Source organism: Macaca thibetana, chromosome 6 (genome assembly GCF_024542745.1).
Source record: "Macaca thibetana thibetana isolate TM-01 chromosome 6, ASM2454274v1, whole genome shotgun sequence".
NCBI lineage: Eukaryota > Metazoa > Chordata > Mammalia > Primates > Cercopithecidae > Macaca > Macaca thibetana.
The window spans coordinates 34,372,991-34,388,647 of NC_065583.1; the positions used below are offsets into that span (position 1 = coordinate 34,372,991).

The 15,657-nt window shown below is 37.1% G+C and overlaps 1 protein-coding gene across 2 annotated transcripts in view; it reads right to left on the minus strand.

Annotated features, from left to right (window-relative positions):
• Positions 1-15,657, minus strand: part of STK32A (serine/threonine kinase 32A) — a 152,449-nt gene that overhangs the window by 108,409 nt on the left and 28,383 nt on the right. For both annotated transcript variants that reach the window (XM_050794027.1, XM_050794028.1), the window contains exons 3-4: positions 1,459-1,514; positions 248-399 (exon numbers count right to left, since the gene is read on the minus strand). In XM_050794027.1, coding sequence (XP_050649984.1) covers positions 248-399; positions 1,459-1,514 — 208 coding nt within the window. The remainder of the gene's footprint in view (positions 1-247; positions 400-1,458; positions 1,515-15,657) is intronic.

Consider the following 15,657-nt stretch of genomic DNA (forward strand, 5'->3'; position numbering starts at 1 on the left):
CTCAAACCCCCTTACATGACACTCACCGGAGTCCACCCACGCTCCCCTCTCTTGAGTGTGTACTTTTCACTTTGCAATAAATCTCTGCACTTTCACTGTTTTCCAACTCATCCTTGAACTCTTTCTTGCAGTTATGTCAAGAGCCTGGATACCAGCCAGGGCTGAGGTCCCAGAGGCATTTGGGGACCTCCCCTAGCACACCAATATCAGGAATGTCTCTATTCAGAGGTCCAGTAAAATTACTCACCACAAATTAACCAGGAAAGGGTGCTCCAGACCCTGCATGATCTGGAGTTCCTTGAAGACATTTCTCACTTCATTGCGCTCCACACACTTTTGTTTATTCATGTACTTCATTGCGTACATCTTCTTGGTATCATTCTTCTGTACAATGCAGACCTAATGGTGGAAACCCGAGTGAGAGAGTGATTAGGGAGATAGTGGATCATGGTGATGAGAGACAGAACAAGACATGTTCTTTGCTGTGGCTTAACATTTGCAAATTACACAATGCTAAAAGTTCCCACTTAGCTCTGATTTTAGATTAAAAATTTCATTTTCTTTTCTATGCACCAGTTCAATTCTTGGATCTCTTTTTTCTCAAACAGTTTTGCCTGGTTTTGCTTTTTGGGTTCTTAAGACAGCATTTTGGTGAAAATAGCTGCCTCCATGTCAGGAATATTCCAATAACAAGTACATCCTTAATCCTGCTTTGAGTGACTGAAATAGACATGACTAAACTGTCAAGCTGAATAATACTGTGCAAAGAATTTCTGTTTACAACCATAGATGATATAACCAAAAAGGACTTTAAGGACTGGAAAAACACTAAATATAATGTCCATGTTTCTGAAATTTCTTTAGAGGTCTATATAATACCTGATAAAGTAAACAGAAAATGATTTTAAAATGCAAGTTTAATATGAAATATTATTCTCTTAAAGTATGTCTCCATTGAGAAACTAGTAATCAGGGTTTGAATACAGAAGTTTCTTGCAAAAAAAATTAGACTGAATATGTATATTTCTTAAGATAAAAACATTATACAAATGAGGAAACAAATAGAAATCAGGTGGCTTCTTTCCCACATGAAAATAATTAACTCTTCCATAAACGAGATAACTATTACTGGGTGTACAGCTGGTAAAATCTGAAAATGATTCTGAAATCTTCATCTCCTTTAGGGTAGAAAGAAAAGTCTTAAAGTTTACTGAGACTAAACAGATTTGAGTTTAATGAGATTATTCTAGAGAACAGTGTATGTTCATTATGTAGCTGCCTGTCATGCACTTTTCTTAAACAGTGGTGATAATTTTATAAAAATCCATTATAAAAACATTTTCACTTAATTATCTTTCCTTGTGGTCCCAGCAACTCAATACTATGAACATTTCTGGACCCTCTGTTCCCTGGGCTACATAACCCTGCTGGTGCTTAATCATTTCAATTTGTTCTCACCTTCCCAAAACTGCCTTTCCCAATGGCTCGCAAAATTTCAAAGTGGTCAAAGTTGACTGTAAAACAACAAAAAAGAAGAATATCATGAGTAATTACCAATTTCTCTTTAGTAGCTAATAAATAACATGATCTCAGGCTACCTTAAAATGCCAATCTAATCAGCCAATAAACATCTATTGAACACTTATTATGTATTAATCATAGTGCTTAGTGCTGGGAATACAATAATAATAGAATAAAAATAGAATCTCTGCCTTTATGGAGTCTGTAGTCAAGTAAGGGCCCTATAAAGACAGAGACTCTTATAGACTAAATAGTCACAAAAATTAATGGGAAATTCAAGCTCCCGCTGCAAGTTAAGAAGAGAGGTCATGGGACTCTAAGAACATATCACAGAGAATTTGACATAGGCAGCAAGGTAAGGAGAAACATCTCTGAGCGCAGAATGACTTCAGAAAGATCTGCTCCCAGGTGCATCATATGTATGACTTTACTGAGGATCAGCACTTTAAAATGTTCTCCTTGCCTCTTTTCTTACTACAACCACTCTTTTGTATCCAAGTAATTTCAATTTTCCCAAGTAGGAAACTATTACACCTCTAAGTGTGTAGCATGAACTAATCTCCAAAGTGCAGACTTGTAACAGATTAGAATGGATATGTGTGCAGAAGTCCACTGAATTTTGCTTTGAAGTAGAGTCGATCCTCCACGTCTGAAATCTTAAAATTTCAGTCCCTAGAAGAAGCAATAGTTGATTAGTTTATAGGTTTTTTGAGTCACTGCTTGTGAAATGTATAATGATGAGAAGAACAAATCATAGATTCTCCTGTGCAGGTGACAATCTTTGGTTTCTTGCCTTGATCACTGAGAAAATGTTTGACTCTGTTTCCTGGTTTGTGAAAAAAGGATTTAGATGAATTTAATTCCAAATAAGGGATTTTAAGAGTTTTTTCAGAAAATATTGTGAAACATTAAATGGTATAATTTGTCTCTTTAAAAGACCTAGTTTGTCTCTATTACCCAGAATAACTAGATAAGCTCCTTCTGAAGGAAAAAGTTTGGCTACAGTGCCTCTCAAAGTCTTTCCAAGATATCTGAGAGTCAAACATTTTAATATGACTTAATCATCACTTCCTCTTCTCAACTCCAAACTCCCTTTCTATCATAAAACCCACTCGATCATGTGAGGCAGCATGTATATTACAAATAATCCCGTACTTGGACTCAAAATAATGAAGAGACCAGAGATAAATGACAGACTCTTCGAGGCTCCATTTTCTCATGAGAAAAAAATTGGACTTACTCTCCTAGATCAAAAGAAGACAACTTGTACTAAGAAAGCACCACTAAACCTGTTTATGTACTTAACATAGTTACTCAAGGGAATGACTTTTCTTCTCAAACGCCTTGAATTCTGAGTTTATTTCATCCACTATAGCATAAGCTCAATGAGGGTGGAGATGATATGTCCTTTTGCTCACCCTGGTTCCCCTGCCACCTCAGAAAATTCTTGGCTTAGGTAGTTGAAGGCATAACTCTTTGCAGTTCTCACATAGCCAGGTCTTAGCAAATAGATCAAACTAAGCTATAAGAATACATAAGAACCCCAAAACAATTAGTTCTTATAAATATGGATAGTGTGAACATTTGGATTCTCTAAAGCAGTGTTTTTGAACTGTGAGTCAAAACCCATTAATGAGTTATGAAATAAATGTAGCAATAATAAGAGGTACTAAAAATTTAATTAAATAGAATAGAAAATACCAGAAATGCCTCAAATGTAGGAAGCATAGTACTGCTTCTGAAACTGTTGCTTCCGTTACATATACTTGGAAGTAGACATATATATACAATCCCAGCTTCATTTATTATGTCATGATATATTTTTTGGCATATGTTTTACCTTGGGTTGTGGTCAGAATAATTTTAAAAACACTTCTGTAGGTTTTCTCTTGAGTTTCATACTGAAATAACCAAAGCAATGATTTTCTTACATCCATTACATGAATCTGAGTTGTATGTTATTTACCACAAGAGTGTTTAAAAAAAGCTGAAGATTTATTTGCAAGTTCAAGATTTTATCTTGAGCAAATCCAATAACTCACAGTGATTTCTCCACTACCAGTCTAGCCTAGAATGCCATGATGACATTTTGAATCTCCAAGATTACAGCAGGTACCTAGAAAGCATGAAGTTCCAGCTTGATATTAATCCATTTCATGAACCACCTTCTTTCATAAACCATTTTAACCTTACTGCAAATGATACAGGATTACGTGTCAGGATCCTGGTAAATTTATACTAGCAAAACTGCTTTGACTAAATGTGACCTCCCAAATGTCACTTCTCAGAAAAGGGACAAGCCTAAAGTCTTAGAGCCATTTATCTCATTTATGCCTTTATCAAAGAAAAACACAGCCTCTAGTCTAGTGCCATACTGTCTAAAGTCACTTCCTTCTATAAAAATACAACCTAATGAGAAAGCCAATGATAGATTAAAAGTGACTATAAGAGCTGGATGCAGTAACTCGCACCTGTAGTCACGGCACTTTGGGAGGCCAAGGCAGGAGCATTGTTTGAGTCCAGGAGTTTGAGACTAGCTTGGGCAACATAGTGAGGTCCTGTCTCTACAAAAAATAAAAAATTTGCTAGGCATGGTGGTGCACATCTGTAGTCCCAGCTACTCAGAAATTGAGGCGGGAGGAACTTGAATCTAAGAGGCTGAGGCTGCAGTTATCTGTGATTGCACCACTGCACACCAGCCTGGGCAACAGAGTGAGATCCTTTCTCAAAAAAAAAAAAAAAAAAAAAAAGTGAATGGAAGAGACTCTCTTATTCAATCCTGACAGTCCCTTCTTAAATGTTCAACAACAGAATCACTAGTTAGCAGGAAGACTAACTTGAAAATGTAACTAAACCTCATAAATTTGGACAAAATCAGAGAGAGAGAGAGAGAGAGAGATGAAGTCAGAATTGTGAATTATTTTGTCAACAGAAATCTAATAGTACTATAAACATATAGGATTTGCCTAAGGGGACTGTGGAATAGTGTACTCACTATGTTCTTAAACCCTTGCTCAATATGAACAGTAAATGCCAAATTGGACTTGCAGTCTGTTTTTGTGTAGTTCTTATGAGCTAAGAATGGTTTTTGAATTTGTATAGGATTACGTTTGAAAACCAGTGGATATGCAATAGAGAATGTATATAAACCCACAATATTTACTACTTGGCTCTTTACAGAAAAGTTTGACGACCACTGAGATTAAGAGCACAGTCCCTGAAGACAGACAACCTGAATTCAAATCTCAGCTCCAACAATAAATAGCCATGTAATCTTTGAAATTTACATCTATGCTTCCTTTTCTGCATCTATAAAATGAGGATGAAAATAATATATACTTCACAAGGTTTATAAGAAGATGAAATGGGTCATGTGCATAGAACATTGCCTGGAACCAACTACTTTTACTAGCAGTGCTATTACTTCTGAAAGAGTATCATAGCTCCCAGCAAACACCACCTTAAGCTGCCATGGTAGCACCTGGGTATTATCAGGCAATATGGAGGTAAATGGAATCAGCATCATTTCAACACATTTGGGGGTTTCGTAGTCTATGGTGTGGTGTCCTTGCAGTGTTTCCTCTAACCTCTAAAGCAAGGTTAACCTTAGTGGTGTTTACTTCTTGGGTCTTGTCCTTGTATCATGTTCCAAAACTTTCATTCTGGTTCATGGAGCTCTGAATGTTAAGAAGACAGAAAGGCTGTCTGGAGACACTGGGTCTTTATGGGGCCTTGAAGGTAGTGGTTTAGTGTGGGCAAAGGCAGAACCTGGTTCTCACTCATTCTGACAGGGCTGGGCTAGGGTATGTGGCCTGCAAGAAAACAGGCAAAGGAGATGTAACTTTTTTTTCTTTTTTATTATACTTTAAGTTCTAGGGTACATGTGCACAACATGCAGGTTTGTTACATATGTATACATGTGCCATGTTGGTGTGCTGCACCCATTAACTCGTCATTTACATTAGGTATATCTCCTAATGCTATCCTTCCCCCCTCCCCCTTCCCCACAACAGGCCCTGGTGTGTGATGTTCCCCTTCCTGTGTCCAAGTGTTCTCACTGTTCAAACTCACCTGTGAGTGAGAACATGCGGTGTTTGGTTTTCTGTTCTTGCGATAGTTTGCTGAGAATGATAGTTTCCAACTGCATCCATGTCCCTACAAAGGACACGAACTCATCCTTTTTTATGGCTGCATAGTATTCCATGATGTATATGTGCCACATTTTCTTAATCCAGTCTGTCACTGATGGACATTTCGGTTCATTCCAAGTCTTTGCTATTGTGAATAGTGCCACAATAAACATATGTGTGCATGTGTCTTTATAGCAGCATGATTTATAATCCTTTGGGTATATACCCAGTAATGGGATGGCTGGGTCAAATGGTATTTCTAGTTCTAGATCCTTGAGGAATCACCACACTGACTTCCACAAAGGTTGATCTAGTTTACAATCCCACCAACAGTGTAAAAGTGTTCCTATTTCTCCATATCCTCTCCAGCACCTGTTGTTTCCTGACTTTTTAATGATTGCCATTCTAACTGGTGTGAGATGGTATCTCATTGTGGTTTTGATTTGCATTTCTCTGATGGCTAGTGATGATGAGCATTTTTTCATGTGTCTGTTGGCTGCATGAATGTCTTCTTTTTAGAAGTGTCTGTTCATATCCTTTGCCCACTTTTTGGTGGAGTTGTTTTTTTCTTGTAAATTTGTTTGAGTTCTTTGTAGGTTCTGGATATTAGCCCTTTGTCAGATGAGTAGATTGCAAAAATGTTCTCCCATTCTGTAGGTTGCCTATTCACTCTGCTGGTAGTTTCTTTTGCTGTGCAGAAGCTCTTTAGTTTAATTAGATCCCATTTGTCAATTTTGGCTTTTGTTGCCATTGCTTTTGGTGTTTTAAACATGAAGTCAAGGAAATGTAACTTTGAGGCCTTCCTTATGTGCCCCAGAGTCCCGCTTTGCACAGGTCTTTTCATCCCAGCCTTCTCAGCCATTGTATCTGTACAGTACCCTAAAGGTTGCCTGGAGGTATATCACGTTAACAGACAAACTTGAATGCACCTTAATGTTGTGATAATTACTTGGAATATTAAAAAACTAAATATCTAAAAGTACTTATGTCAGAGTTTTTCTTTTGGGTGGGTACACGTCCCTTCACTAATCAACCGGGCACAGACATTCTATATGCCTAAGGGATCTGTTTATGAGGGTGGTCAGTACATGTTTCATTTTTGTGTCACTTTCTATCTTCACATCCGTATAGTGTATACAGTTAAAGGTACTCAGGCTCATAGAGGTGAAATAATTTGTTATCGTTATAACTAGTATAGTGACATATTAATGTTGAGGTTAGATTTTAAAAACAAAAAGTAAGGCAAAGCCTTTTTTAGTCAAAACTACACATAAAAATCCTTTAGAAACGTACCTTTTTGAAAACCAAGAAAGTTTTCCAAAAGTCCAACAGACAATTCTATCTCCTTTGTGTGGGTACCCAATAAGGCTCATAAAACCGCATCTAGGAACTATTATTTGGGAAAAAATAGTTTAAACACTAAAATTACACTTTTCTCATTAGCAAGTTTATATTTATTATAGTCACATGGAAAGTTACGACCAATTATGCAGATAACTGGTTGAATGTTTTTGCAAAGCCGTACCCAATATTTGAGTGGAGGAGTGGGTAAAATCAACTCACTTGAGTCTGCCTAGTTGTACTCAGGTAAATTCAATATCTACCTTTCTCATTCCGGACCCAGGCTTTTAACCACTATTTTTATAGCAGTCATTTTAATGTTATTCTTATTGTGTAACATACCTACCCATCCCAAAGGTAGAATCAGAGGAAACAAGATGGGATTTCTTCCTGTCTCCTTTTAGAATTATATGTTGAATCAAGGTTTCCAAGTCTTTCCCTTAGCATAAACCATGCTGATTCTGAAACCCAGTGATGATACTTTTTATTTCCTTTGTTTTATTTCACTTACCATCTTCTCAGTCTCAAGCAATGTTAAAGGAAATAAAAAAGGAAACCCTTTTTAGAGTCTGTTATAACACCCTGATGCTTGGAATTTCAGAGAAGACCCTTGTAGAAGGTAAGGCAGGAAACCCTTTGTTTTTTCTATTTTTGAGGTAAAAATCTTTGTAAAAGATTTTATTTTTTCTAAAAATTGATTTCAGCTTGAGCAAGTACCAAATCATGAACATAAGTGAGTCTACTGAGAACAGCACACCTCGCTGTTTATGTAAATCTTTCTACTGATGAAGAAACAAGGACACCAGCTGTGAACCTTAGACTAGTTACTCAGTCTTTCAAATCGCAATGTCCCTGTCTGTAAAATGGAGCTAATTAAATCTAACTCAGGTGACTTTGAAGATGAGACATTATAAACCAGAAGCAAAATGTCTGGTCCACTGAAAACTAAAAATTACAAATTTTTTTTAAGTACAACAATTATTCAATGAAAACTAAGCTATCTTCCCCTTCCAAGTTTTCAGTTCCAGTTCCATGAAGCAACCATTATTAACAACTCCTTGTGTATCCTTTAAGAGATTCTCTCTGCATATATGTACTCCTTCCTAAAGGCAATAGCAACATACTATCATTCCTATGGGAGCATACATTGTTAAACCCTTTCTATATAACACATTGCCTATGTCCATTCATACCATCACATATAGATCTAATTATTTTTAAGTAGCTAATTTGTATTTTATTGTGTAAATGTACCATCAAATATTTGACTTATTGATGGATTTTGAAAAATGGTTTAATTATCTTCGATTGTTGGGTGTGATGGCTCATGTCTGTAATCTCAGAACTTTGGGAGGCTGAGGCGGGTGGATGACCTGAGGTCAGGAGTTCAAGACCACCCTGTCTAACATGATGAAACCCAGTCTCTACTAAAAATACAAAAATTAGATGGGTGTGGTGGCGTGCGCCTATAATCCCAGCTACTCAGGAGGCTGAGGCAGGAGAATCCCTTGAACCCAGGAGGCAGACATTGCAGTGAGCCGAGATCGTGCCATTGCACTCCACCCTGGGTGACAGAGCAAGACACCATCGAAAAAAAAAAAATTATCTATGATTACCAAAACTACCTTGAGCATTCTTGATGGGCTTCTGTGTCTATGTTTATAAGCAAAGTTGATAAAAGTGGAAATGCTGGGCAAAGAATATGTTAATTTTCTAATTTTATAGACATTATCAACTGACTCCTCAGAGATGTTGCATCAAATCTCCTTGATGTCAAAAACATATAAGAATAACTTTTTGTCCACCACCTTGCCAACACTACTACATTAACTGTCCTTCATCTGACAAGTGAAAAAGATTGAATTATTGATTTACTTTATTTCTTTAATGCTGAGTGAAGCTGCATATATTTATATGTGTATTTTTTCAGCAAACTGCCTTTTTATATGCTTTGCATATCTTTAATGAGTTATTAGATTTTTTGATATGTAAGCACACTTAAAAATGGTGAGTCAATTAACTCTGTTTAACATATCTCAGGAGTATTTTTTCTAGGTTGTCCATTTGGCTTTTGATTTTAAAACCTTTTAAAGCCAGGCTCAGTGGTTCATACCTGTAATTCTAGCACTTTGAGTGGCTGAGGCAGGAGAATCACTTGATCCCAGGAGTACGAGACCAGCCTGAGCAACATAGGGAGACTCCGTTTCAAAAACAAAAAAATTAAACATTAGCCGAGTGTAGTGATGCATGCCTGTGGTCCCAGCTACTTGGGAGGCTGAGATAGGAGGATCACAGGAGCCCTTAAGCCTGGGAAGTCAAGGCTACAGTAAGCTGTGATCATACCACTGCACCCCAGCCTGGGCAACAGAGACCCTGTCTCAAATTTTTTTTCAGTAATGTAGTTTTAAATTTTATGTAGTTAAATGTATTAATCTTTTCTTGTTTGTCTCTCTGGGTTTGTGTTTTTCATAGGCTTTTTTAAACTTCAAGATTGTTAAAATTATGTATTTATATTTAAAACCAATTGCTTTTGACACGCATTTTTGCTGTCATTGCTGCTGCTTTTGTGTTTGAAATCTGTTTCAAGCATACAACCTTAGACTACATTACATAATTGATATTCAATACATAGAATTAAAAGGTTTCCAAATTCCAAAGTTCCCAAAAAGTCATTCTGCTACTACTTAAATGTTAAATCAACTGAGTATCTCCCTGTACGCAGTCATGCCAATGTGATTATTGAGTGTATGCTTTTAAGGTGCTTTGCAAGAATCTCCTCTTACAGTAGGTCCTCCGTATCTTGGTTATGCGGTTATTTGGTAAATATTTCACATATACAACACATTAAATTCCAGTGCACTAAAGAGCCCCAGTTGATAGCAAATTAAGCCAATGCAGTCTGAATAAGTTCAAGATAAGATAAATTCCAAGATAAAACCAAAATAAGATAAATTCCCCAGAGAGGAGGAAAAAAAGTAAGAGTCTTGCATGCCTTTTTTGGCATGTTAATTTGCTATACGAATTTGCTGCTTAAACATGACACTCCTCAGTGCTGTGATTCTCTAAAATCAAAGTCAATTTGACATGGAAACAGTTACAGTTTCGTTGCCCACATGTCTGGCTTCTGCTCTCCAGTCTAGAGAGGATTTCATTTTTCTGTCTCAGTATAGATGAAAGTCCTAGGTGCAGTAGAGGCTTTCCAAGACATTACTCACTGAACTCAGTCTGTGTTCACTGACAACAACACATAATTGCTGACTGCTTACTAAGTAACAGCCATTGTGCTAGGTGCTGGGAGAAAGAAGCCCTAGGTTGCCTGCCTTCAGGGGGCCTACAATCCAGTGGAACAACAGAAAAACTCATAGTAGCTAATATCTAGCATTTATGTAAGGAATACCCATCATTATTCTAAATATGTTATGTATATTATCCTAATTTTGCTCCAATTCTGAAACAGTATTACTTTTATTGCCATGTTTTTAGGTGAACAAACTGCAACCCAGAGAAATTAAGTACCTTTCTCAAGGCCATAAAGTAGATAAGTGGCAGAGTGGTAGAGTCCCACTCAAGTGGACTCCACAGCTGCCCTCCAACACTATTCTTTACTGCATTCTATTAAACGCACATAGTCAATCGTGCACAAGAAAGTAGAATAAGCAGCACAGAGTTGGGTCAAGACCTGACTCACAACAATGTCCATATTTCTGCTTCTCCTCTTCTTATGCAGGGTCTTTCATTTTTCACAGACCCTCTCTCACAACTCAGATCCCATCAACCACTTGTTGTCACTGTATCTGTCACTCATCATCTCTCACATCCCTAGCCAGATGCCTTGGACTAGGATTGGAACCGTGACTTAGGCCATTCCAATAGTTTTTACTCTGGATCTTCTGATCTGGAAATGCATACTCCCCCTCTGTCACAAGCTTCCAGAACATGAGAACAGAACTGGCTGAATGTAGAGAAAAAAGATCAGCATATCCAACAGGATAAAGCTGACATTTGGCATAAAGTAGAATCACAACATAAAAGGCTAATGCTGATGGCATTAATGTGCCTGGCTCTATATCCATATAGATCCTATTTTGATTACTCTGCAGGCATCCCCAATATCCTTCTGATAATTTAATTTTTAACATTTTTTTTTTAGCAAAATAGATTCAAGTTCCGAGTAATATAAGCAGTGCTGCTGTAGGGAGATCTGTAATGGGAGATGTAGCAGGAAAAGAACCTAGTCCAGGGAAATCCAGCAAAGCATCCTAGAGGAGATTATTATAACCTCAGACGAATGTTGCAAGGACTTGATGTTCTATTCTTTCCTACAGATTTTCTTAATTTATCTCTGCATTGGATTATCAGGAAGGTAACTTCTCAGGAAAAGAGATGAAACATAAATAAATAACTGCAATATAAAGTAGTGTATATGTATTGAGAGCCACATAAATGGTCCTGCCGTGATTCTCAAATGTGTCCACCCATCAAAATCACACAAATAAATGTTTTTAAATTCAGATTCATTGGCCTTATCTGAATCAGATTCTCTGGAGGCTGGACCTGGGAATCTATTTTCAAAGATCCCTTGAGGATTTTGTTAAAGCCTGCCTAGAACTAATGTGCAGGTGTTTATAGGAGTTCTAAGGTGGGAGAAATCTCTTTCTACTTTAGAAAATAAAAAAGCTTCAGGGATGGGCAGCATTTTAACTGTGCCTTGCAGAATGGGTTGGAGTTCCAAAGGTAGCCAGGCAGAGGAGGGCAGGGAGGATGCATTTAAAGTGACCCAAATCCTGAGGTGAAGAAGCTCTCAGTAGATAAGTATTTACATAAATGTTGACTCAATCCATTTCTTAGATCTCCCCTCCACCTTGCCTCTATCCTTATGTGTTTGAAGCAATATACTAAGGGTCTGTAAATGATTAATGATAGAACTTCTGCTACCTGCACTGTGCCACATCTTAGGTCAGAGTTAATAATTACTGTCTATTAAGTAGCATATATATGTGTATAGGCACTATCCAAATACCTTAATATACATTATCTTATTTACTTTTTACCAAAACAGCATGAGGTGGTAATATTATTATTGCTACTTTATAGATACGTTACATAAACCCAGAAAAGTTAAATTACCCAGGGTCAGGGTAATCTGACTTTGTGTGGCTCCGAGTTCCATGATTTTAATATTGTGATGAGTCCTAAAAGTTTCTGAATACTTGGTGACTATGAGCATGAAACTCTGGGTTTGGGTGTGTCTGTACTACTTACTGGTTATGAACTTTAATTATTTACCCTCTGTGAGTTTCAATTTCTTCTTTCAATTTTGACCAGATACAATAAACCTTCTAAGGTTATAAGGAGGAGTAGGTAAAATAAGCCATATCAAAGGTGCTTATCAACCATTTTTGGCAGAGAATAGGAACTCAATAATGTATTATTATTACTGCTATTTATGTTATTGCTATTATTACCAGATGAATTGCCTTTGTATCAGCCCAGAATGCAGAATTTTTTTTTTTTGAAATGGAGTTTTGCTCTTGTTGCCCAGACTGGCGTGCAAGAAGAGCATGGCGTGATCTCAGTTCACCACAACCACTGTCTCCCGGGTTCAAGTGATTCTCCTGCCTCAGCCTCCCGAGTAGCTGGGATTACAGGCATGCACCACCATGCCTGGCTAATTTTGTATTTTTAGGAGAGACAGGGTTTCTTCATGTTGGTCAGGCTGGTCTTGAACTCCTGACCTCAGGTGATCTGCCCACCTTGGCCCCCAAAGTTCTGGGATTACAGGTGTGAGCCACCACGCCCAGCCAACGTTGCCTCTCTTGCCGAAATATTAAGCAAAATAATGTTAGGACTTCACACAGGACCAACAGTGCCAAGAATATAGACTCCATGAAGGCAGACACTAGGTGTGTCTTGCTCATCACTATATCCACATCACCTAAAACCATTTTGGACATATCATAGTGGGTGCATAATCAACCTTTTAAATTAAGATACAAAGGAATGATGTATCATCATTGAAGTTCTACAGAAAAAAGATGGCTCTGGAGGAAAATTTTTATGTTTTCCTTTATGTTGATTTCTTAGCACATCATCATTTGTAATATGTGCCTTCTAAGAAAAGTCTCACCAACATGCTATTTTCAAAGGACTTCTTAATGAGCTAGTCAATGAAGTCCTCATTTGAACGTTGTTCTAATATTACAGCTTCAGATTTCTCTGCAGACATTGGATTTACATCTTAAAAGCCTCACGCATTGACTTACTCACTCTTTGAGCTCAAAGCATTAAGAACTGCTCTTGAGATTGTGGACTCCATCTGCTTCACAACCACCAACTCTCCTAAGTGAGGACATGGGTGAAAACTCTGTAGCAACTGAAGGATAATTAATAGTGGGAGTCAGAGGGTATTTGCTTTGTCAGGGCTTCATGATCTTTGAACAGAAGTAAATGTATCTCACTATGGCAACAGAAAGGTGCTGACATTAAATTACAGTCTGCTATATACCTGGTCAGAATAGAGATAGAATCAGTCCCTCTTCTAAGTTCTGCTGGCACTTTACCCATTTTTAAAAAGGAACACTGCATGATTTGCCAAGGAAGGGTGAAAAAGGACAAATTGTGAGCACTGGTTAAAAAGAGAGCTCTTCTGCTGGATTTTACAATTCTCCATGAATGAGATGAATGTTTTGTCTGTCATGCTGCATTCTCAAATACAGTCAGTTACAAAGAAAGGCTCACTTACTCCCCTTTTAAGACAGTCACACCAAGAAAATAAAGAAGCTGAAGTCACTTCCCTAGGAGCCACAGCTTTGCTGGCAAGTCAAACCAACAAACATTCATTGAGTATTTGTGTACCCAGGACTTTCCTAGGCACTGATGGAAAAACATAAGAAGCTTGGGACTCAGTCCCAGGACACTTACCCTCCACAAGCAGAGAAGGAAAACTGAGTGTGACTCATTTAGCAGTCTGACAAAACAAAACCTGAATAATCAAATGTCCTTTGTTTCATTTTTGTTATTTTATTTTAGTTTGTAATAGTCTATGTACCTTTGGAATCCATTCTCTCATCTTTCTGAAATTAGATGAATATGAATAAGTATATAGATAGACAAGTAAACAAATAATGAAACCAATCAAGTGTTACACTTTGTATGATGTACAAAAGAGGCACTATGGACCTTCAGAGATGGGAGAGAATGGTGAGGCATGCCAATTTTGCCTCTCAGATTTTAACAAAGATTGAATGCTTTGATGAAAGATAAAAATGATTCAAATGAGACAGACTTGCAGTGGAATCCTAGCTCTAACACTTATAAGATATTTGAAATTAGGAAATTTATCTGACTTTTCTGAGTTTCAATTTCTTGTTTACAATGAGGTGTGTGTATATATATATATAAAATGCTATCAGGATAAAAAATACAGCAAAGTAGAAAGAAGAAAACCAAAACCATCTAAAGATAACCACGATTCATATTTTGCTCTATTTCAGTCTTTTTAATGTTCTTATTTTTTCAAGTTTTGTATCTACAACTATCTATATCTTTATATCGCTTAAAGAATTAATAGTTCTAAAAGATTTGTTATTTTTAAAAAAGGAGAAAATGGCAGCCCTATGATCTACTTACCCCACTTCTAATCTCTCCCAGCCAAGAAGCAACCACTTTTACCTCTCTTTAGCTATGCATTGTTGGGTGATCTCCACCATGTCCCTAAAGAGTATAATTTTATTGTTCTTTCTTTTTCATTTTAGGCATTAGTTATTGAATATTCAAGTTGGTAGATGAAGATTTAGCTCACATTCTTGCTCTTTTGGTTTTATCCCAACATGCCTCCATCTTTCCAATGCAGTTGTGTCTGGCATAATAATTTTAATTAGATCAATATTCAGTATTTCCATTATTATGAATACATAAATGGTAGGCTTAACTGAGTTGTAGTAAACTATGATTAGTTTTCTTTACTTGCACAATTTTTGGCTTTCCCTGGAATTAGTAATAGTCTTGTTTACACATGTTGACTTTTCTACATCTCCTTCCTAATCCAATTCCAAACTCTTCTCTAGTTATCTAGTTCCCTTTCATCATGCTCAGGTGCATTAGTCACATTTTCATCTTCCTGAAAATGTCTCTCCTCAGACATAATCCAGTCTAGACTGTTTATCTCTATTCCTGCACAGCTGTCTTCCTGGGATTCCCTTCACCATCACCCTGGGGATTTCCTTCATGCCTCTTTAAGGATAGATTCCTGGCTCTTGCATGCAGTGCCCGCTTCTTTCTTGTTTTAGTGAAGCACATTTTACAACAGCTTTGTAAGAAGGATTGCACGGGAGATACATTTTTTTTGAAATAATCATATATCCATGAAAATATTTTTATTGTATTCATACTTGACTAATAGTTTGGTTGACTATTGAATTCTAGGTTGGAAATTGTTTCCTTCAGAATTTGAAGGCATTGTTCTCATTTTCTACCTTTTCACACATTGCTGTTGAGAAGGCTGGAGTTATTTTGATGCCTGATCCTTTGGATGTAACAGTTTTCTTCTCTAGAAACTTCTAGTCTTATATACTTGTGTTGGATGTTTTGAAATTTTATGATTTATTCATTGTGCTGGGCATTTAACAGGCTCATTTAATCTGAAAACTTACGTTCTTCGGTTCTG